This window comes from Lactuca virosa, chromosome 4, assembly GCF_052849685.1.
Source record: "Lactuca virosa cultivar CGN04683 chromosome 4, Lactuca_virosa_CGN04683_v6, whole genome shotgun sequence".
Lineage (NCBI taxonomy): Eukaryota > Viridiplantae > Streptophyta > Magnoliopsida > Asterales > Asteraceae > Lactuca > Lactuca virosa.
Genome location: NC_136429.1, coordinates 357,872,600 through 357,880,011, shown reverse-complemented (window position 1 = coordinate 357,880,011; position 7,412 = coordinate 357,872,600). Strand labels below are relative to the sequence as shown.

The window sequence follows — 7,412 nt, the reverse complement described above, 5'->3', positions numbered from 1 at the left end:
ACATTCAAAAGATAAGAATTGACAAGGTCAAATTGCTTGACCATTCCCTCCATGGAACGTGCCTGTTTCAATTCATTTATAATTGGGAGTTTGTGGTTCTATGTTTTTATTATAGACATGTCACATTTCCATAAAATATGAAATTAGAAATCAGATTTTTTTTTAATATTTTTATTTTTTTTATTTTTTTTATAAACTATGCAATTAGAAATCTTTTTTTTTGTTCTAATGTTATGAAATCAAAATCCAACTGTTATGAAATTATTTTAAATATTAATGTTTTAGGATGTTGGTTTGGAACGAGAGTGAGGACAAAACGTTTCTTGATGCATGTATCCATGAACTAACCACTAATGGTCGTGAGGGTTTTGGGCTTAAAGCAAGTTCATGGAAGAGAATACGCGAAAAATTGATAAACGAACACGGTAAAGAGGTTGATCAGAAGCAAATGAGAAACCACTTTGACTACTACAAATCAAAGTATGTTGCTTGGGTAAAACTGAAAAACAAAACCGGCAATATATATGATCCTATAAAAAACAAATTTAATTTGACCGATGAACAATGGAAGAAAGAGGGGAATGTAATATTTTTATAATAAATACTAGTATGATTATTTTTTAACATATACTAATATTTATAAAAATTGTAAACAGTTGAACAAGTTTGTGTTGTCATTGAAAACTAAACCCTTGCTGTTCCCTGATCTTTGCACCCAACTATTTGAAGGCTCAAGCTCAACCGGCTTTCAAAGTTGGGGGCCATCTTCTACACTCCCTCGTCCTGTAGAAGAGTTTAGTGCCCATGATTTTGATGATGATGTTCCAATGGAAACCTCAACACAACACGTAGGTGCAAGTGAAGAGTCTTCGGGGCGTTCAAAAAATACGGAAGTTGGTGGAAACAAAAAAGTTGGTGGGAAAAAAAGAGATGCAAGGGCATTAGAAGTTGAATAGGAGATTGTCAAGCTTGCAAGGTCGTTAGTGGAAAAAAAATGAAAGAATTGAAAAAATTGAAATGGATAAGGATGTTGATGCGTGTATGGAGAAATTGAACAAAATGGAATGGGGAGAAGAAGATGAAAGACACAAGACCGCTCTTTTGCTATTTGGTGAAAGTGCTGATGTTTGAAAAGTTTGGTTACGACTTTCGCATACTAGTTGTGAATCGTGGGTGATGGGTGCGGGTAGGAAGTATGGTTACCTTTGATGGGTGCGGGTAGAAAAGTTTGGTTACTAATTTTTTTGGATCCTATGTTTGATGACTTTTTTGGATGTTACTTTGGATGATGTTTACTAGTTTTTTGTTATATGACTTTTGTTACTTTGGATTATATGTTATTAGATATTGAATATGACTTTTGTTATTTACTATTTTTTTGTTATATGACGTTTGTTATATGACTTTTGTTACTTTGGATGATGTTTACTAATTTTCTTGGTGCATTTTTTTACTTTAACATGTTATCTAATTGTTTGTAACAGGTCACGTATGGTTTCTGATGGTGAAGTTGTAGCTTTTCTTTTACTTGTGTTTTATTGGTTGAGGTCAAACCGGCGCAGACTAATCAGAATTGATAGAATTAGAGATAAGGATTCAAGCGGGTATGCGTATACGCAAGATATGATGTACGGAGACCCTACACAATGTTTCGATATGATGCGTCTTACACAAGAGGCATTTGCATTATTATGCAACCATTTTACCCAAAAAAATTGGTTTCAAGCTAGTAGGACAATAAGCATTGAAGAGAAGATGGCTATGTTCTTACATGTTATAGGACATAATGAACGTTTTCGCGCGGTTAAGAGAAGATTTCATCACTCCACACAAATGATTCATCAATGTTTTCACGAGATCCTAACTGCAATGATGTGTTTTGCAGAAGAAATTATAGTACCAACAACTCCTAATCCATCAAGACATAACTCGGAATGACATAGACGGTTAAAAAAATATTTTTTCCAGAGCAATAGGTGCATTAGATGGAACTCTTGTACATGCGGTTGTACCCGTTGATCAACAAACTCGTTATAGGGGAAGAGGAAAAGGAGAATGTTTTCAAAATGTAATAGGAATTTGTGATTTTGATATGATATTCACCTTTGTTTGGGCTGGATGGGAGGGTATAGCACATGATTCAAGAGTTTTGAAAGAAGTTGCATTCAATTCGACTTCTGGATTTCCATTTCCTCCACCAGGTTTGTAATCTTTATATAATTTTTATTATCTATCTTCTTTATATAATATGTGTCACATTCATTTACAGATAAATATTACCTTTGTGATGTTGTATATACAAACACTCGTGGGTTTATGGCTCCATACCGCAATACTAGATATTGGTTAGCCGATTTTCGAAGAGGCAAACCTTTAACTAGAGAAGAAAGGTTCAATTATGCTCATGCACAACTTAGAAATGTTATTGAGGGTGCTTATGGTGTATTGAAGGCGAGATTACCAATCTTAAAACAAATGGCTCCTTATCCTTTTACAGTGCAAAGAGACATAGTCATTGCTTGTGTCGCGGTCCATAATTTTATAAGGAAATACAATATAGAAGATGACTTGTTTACAAGTTTTGAGGAGCAGACTATGGTTACTCCTGACGTCCAAGGTGGAGGAATTGATAGAGAAAACATACAAGGCATAGAATGGGGTCCAGAAGCCGTTGAATATATGCGTGTTTTGCTTGATCAGATTGCAAATCAACTACTTTCACCTACGTTACATTAAATTATTATGTCCTTTTAAATTTCATTATGTTTTTATTTGGATATTAAATGATTTATGTTTAATTTACATTGTGTATGACATTTTTTATTTGTGTGTAATTTACATTTTATATGACAATATGTATGTTTTTATAATTATTTAGCAACTTCATCCATCACTATATATAACAGCAGGGTAAAATGGTCATTTTTCATCACTCAGCACATTCAGTCAGATGTACAATCAAACAACATGATTTCTTACTCAGTTAGGATTTCTTACACAGACAGACCTTTCCCAGTCAGCACTTTCTCAGTCAGCAACTATCAAACGGGGCCTTAGTAAATTTCACACATACATGGTATAGTCTCATATAAGCTTTAACCCCTAACACATAGGTTCCAATAACATTAACTACACAAACCCATATGGCAGTCAAAGAACAAATAAAAAACAAGCATACACACCTTGGGACACATCGGCTAAACCAAATCCCCCTTGCTCAATGCATCAAGCCCGTAGGACACATTGGTTAAGCTCGATCCCCCGAACCTAACCCCTTTAGGACACATCGGTTGTAATTGTGACAACCCGAAACTTTTTCCGTTTCCGTTATGCGATTTCCGTTAATAAAATTTGAATTTTATTAAATTTTCCGTCAAACTTCTTGGTTTAGAAAACCATCTAGTTTTATATAATTAAATTTATATACGAGTCAGAACCAAAATCACGCGAAAACCCGAATATCTCAAAAAATCAAACAATTTCCGGCCTAAGTGAGTTTACGGCCGTAAACTCGTTTACGGCCGTACACCCGTTTACGGCTAGCAAAGGGTGGACCCCCCACCACCGACCACAAAGACCCCTATATATACGAGACCCCCACCCTCATTCTGACCTTCTTGGCCGCAAACTCTCTCCTCCTACATCTAAAACTCTTGACCGTAAACTCCTAAAACACATTTATTTTTCTGGAAAATCATCGAGAAGCACCATTTGGAGTCATTTCGGAGCATCTAGAGCACGTTTCACGTGGAAATCAGCATCTGTGTTCTTGAGTTTACGGCCGTACACACTTCATATCTTCAAAGGCCGTAAACCCTGTTCTTGAGTTTACGACCGTAAACTCATCGAGTCTTCAAAGGCCGTAAACCCCAGTTCACGGCCGTAAACCCTGTTCACGGCCGTAAACTGCCTGTCGAACGTAAACCACCCTTCATGGCCGTAAACCCTTGTTTACGACCGTACATGCCTCCTAAGTGGTGAAAAACTCGTTCCCTTGATTCAATCAAGTCCCGGTAACATCCCTTATCCGAGCACAAGTGTTTTTCTAACACTTTATCTAACGAAATTGCTAATTTAGATACATAAATATATTTATTTGATATTAGCATTCCGTTAAGTGCCACGTACAACAGCTCGAGGATCTTCATTTCCAGTCGACGTTTTCACACAACAACAGTGAGTTCATATCCCTACATTTTCATGATTTTAATGTTTTTAGGGGGGGGGGGGGGGATACAAGCCATACACAAACGATTTTGTGAATCTAAAACAAAAGCATTTCAACGAGTTTAAAACTTATGCAATTGATACAGATAAATGATTTCCCACGTTTTATGAAACACTTAGACATTTTACCCCATTTGTACTATGTTGATAATAAGGGACACTTTCAACATGGAAATATAATTGCATAGTTTTCAGAACATCTTACAAACCAAGTACATAACTTTTCAATCAAACTATAATAGGTATAGTTTGGGGAATTCAAAACATAGTTGCGTTTACAATACAGATTACATGCATGGGTAACCATATAAATTATGACGGATTTAGTTTATGACATACATTACTACAAGAGAACAACATATAATGATTATTTAAGTATAATTATTATCCTATACATTATACATACAGAGTTCAATACAGTAGATCACTATAGAACCACACGTAAACTAGTTAATGCAGGATTGTGAGACCACACTTCATTATACCCTTATGGATACTGGTTAAATCCTCAACATATAGTGTAACCAGAGTCTCCTGGAGGGAGAGCGTGAGATTTATGAATAGATCTATTCGGGACTGACAATCCCACACCTGAACTACTAGCTACAGTTAGGCAGGCATGCCTGGGGTGACAAATATCATATCATACGACGCCTGAAGAACGTCGCTGAGGTCATCAGTCATATTAAGCATGGTTATACAAAGTCACAATAGTATAAACTAACCTTTTGTTTATGGGATTTCATTCTTCAATAGTTTTATTTTCATTAATAGAACTACTACATAGTACATCTGGAGGATTACAGGGATTTCATTTCATGGTTTTAGTTAAGTAATAAAACTACTATACATACTGGTGTTAGCCACGGTTTTCATACTATACATTACTTACATTTATTATGGTAGCTAGGGAATTCATACAAAAACTTTTATACAAAGCAATACAATACAGCTGGAAGTACCAGGCATACATACAAGTACATTTTAGACACATGAACATAATTCAATAACAAACTTACAATTGGTCTTAAGGTTTAAGACTACTTTTCATTACTTAAGAAAATATTGGATTTTCTTGGAAACATACAAACATTTTCACGGATTCATCCACAGGTTTTCATTAGAAAAACATGCTTATGAACTCACCAGCTTTATGCTGATACTCTTTCAAAACTGCTTGTATTCTCAGGGAAACAGTAAACAGGTACCTTCTGGAGTTTTGAGAAGTTGGAGCAACTAAAGTCATGTCTTTAAATTTTACTTTCACTTTTGATGTAATTACACAAGACTTAAACTGATGTAAAACTTTTTCATATATGTATTCACTGTAATGGTTGTGTTACTATGATTGCTATGATACAATGGTTGTGATACTAAACATGACGTCATCCACCTCCGAACATTTCCGCAGTTCCGGTTTGGGGGTGTGACAGATTGGTATCAGAGCTCTTGTTTATAGTGAACTAAGTATACCGAACCTTACATGGTATACAACTATAAACACTAAGGGGCTGATGTGCTCTGAAACTAAAAGTATATTTTCAAAATATAAGTATTTTATAAAAAGTATACAAATATACATACTTAACAGAACCAGAGTCATAGGTAGAACAAAACAAAAGTATTTGGATGTTGGACACTGTGGTTAAACCTGGGCAGTTATGTAATCATGTCTAGGGTCAATATAGCCTGATCAACTATATTTACTCAAGACATGACCAACATGTGCTTGGGAGTGACTGTAGTGTTGCAACAAGCCTAAAACTTACCAAGTATATATACATCAGATATCGGTAGAACAAAGCATACAACTTAAAATACTATAGGAGTATTTTAGCTAGAGCCAATTACAACATAAAGATTCATTCCAAGTGTTGCTACATATTCTTTCTTAGCGATATTTACTTGCAATAGTAACCATCCTCTATATATCGTTTCGTAGAACACTTTAACTTTCAGACTGAGATATATCTTGTTTCATATATCTTGATTTAAATTCAGGGGACTTATAATCCTCTTCTTCCTGATTGTTCTAGAACAAGATGCATCCCCGAAGAAGACCCATCAGAAGGAACAACGACACTCCGCCGCCGCCACCTCCACAATTCGATCCTGCCATGTTCCAAGCAGCAGTTACCACTGCCGTGACTGCAGCAATGGCGCAAATCAATCAGGGAAGCTCTGGTGGATCAGGAGGTGAACCGGATCCCCAAAATCTTGGTGGAGGCCAGGGACACCAGAAGGAGTGTTCCTACAAAGACTTCATGAATGCCAAACGCAAGTCCTTCGATGGCAATGGTGGAGTCATTTATTTGACACGATGGTTCGAGAAGATCGAATCCATCTTCGAAATCTGTGCCTGTTCCTACGCAAACAAGGTGAAATTCGCCGCTTGCACCTTCACCGACCGAGCACTGACCTGGTGGAATGGTCGAGTAAAATCCCTAACCCTGCCGATCGCCAATGCCATGGGTTAGGAGAGCTTGAAAGAACTCATGATGGCTGAGTACTGCCCAAGGGGCAAGATGTAGAAGTTGGAACATGAGCTTTGGACCCTGAAGATGAAGGGTTCCGACATCGCTTCCTACACCGCTAGATTCTGTGATCTGGCTCTCCTCTGTCCGGGAATGGTGTGACAACCCGAAATTTCTATCGTGTATAACTCTTAAACTCAAACAAAGTCTGTCTCAATTCTGCTATCTTCTAGCACTACTTTGAGTCCGTTTGAGCATTCTGAGCTTAGTACTCCAAAGGAATGAGTTAGGGGATGGGTCAATTGAAGTAGCAACCCATCAAGCAAGCCATAAACCCTCAAAAGAAGAGTTTACGGCCAGAGACCATGAGTTTACGGCCGTAAACCCATGGTGGCCGTAAACTCCATGCTATATATGTGAACCTTGGCCATTTTTCATCACTTTTACCACCTCTAGCTCAAGAACTCGGAATTTGCTCTCAACTATCATCAAGATCTTCATCTTAATCTTCCAAAAATGTAAGAAATTCTTCCTTTGAATTGTTGTTACATCTCATTAACTAGTACAACCCTTTGATTTCATCCATGAAATCATTCCATTTTGATAGATCTTTAAGCGTTCTTCATTTCACCAAGAACACCAAGAACACACACTAGTGTTTTTGGACTTTAATCACCCTATCAAGCTTTTATATTGTAAGTACTCTTGCCT

At 36.8% G+C, this 7,412-nt stretch overlaps 2 protein-coding genes across 2 annotated transcripts; both read left to right on the top strand.

Moving 5' to 3' along the window:
* The first annotated feature begins 286 nt into the window (after positions 1–286).
* LOC145106268 (uncharacterized) lies at positions 287–956 on the top strand. Its single transcript, XM_079043279.1, has 2 exons — positions 287–583; positions 657–956. Exons 1-2 carry the CDS (start codon positions 287–289, stop codon positions 954–956), a joined length of 597 nt encoding a protein of 198 aa, XP_078899405.1.
* Positions 957–1,017: 61 nt separating this feature from the next.
* On the top strand, positions 1,018–2,736 carry LOC145106267 (uncharacterized). The gene is made up of 6 exons (XM_079043278.1): positions 1,018–1,111; positions 1,345–1,390; positions 1,485–1,874; positions 1,969–2,068; positions 2,126–2,201; positions 2,270–2,736. The coding sequence occupies exons 1-6, from the start codon at positions 1,018–1,020 to the stop codon at positions 2,734–2,736; spliced, it is 1,173 nt and encodes a 390-aa protein (XP_078899404.1).
* Positions 2,737–7,412: the final 4,676 nt, after the last annotated feature.

Bases quoted from the DNA above. Each gene is read 5' to 3' on its own strand.
- LOC145106268 (XM_079043279.1), top strand. From the start codon at position 287: ATGTTGGTTTGGAACGAGAGTGAGGACAAAACGTTTCTTGATGCATGT. The intron at 584-656 runs GTAATATTTTTA...AATTGTAAACAG, and splicing joins AATGGAAGAAAGAGGGGAAT to TTGAACAAGTTTGTGTTGTC.
- LOC145106267 (XM_079043278.1), top strand. From the start codon at position 1,018: ATGGATAAGGATGTTGATGCGTGTATGGAGAAATTGAACAAAATGGAA. The intron at 1,391-1,484 runs GTTTGTTATATG...TGTTTGTAACAG, and splicing joins CTATTTTTTTGTTATATGAC to GTCACGTATGGTTTCTGATG. The intron at 2,069-2,125 runs GTAATAGGAATT...GCTGGATGGGAG, and splicing joins AAGGAGAATGTTTTCAAAAT to GGTATAGCACATGATTCAAG.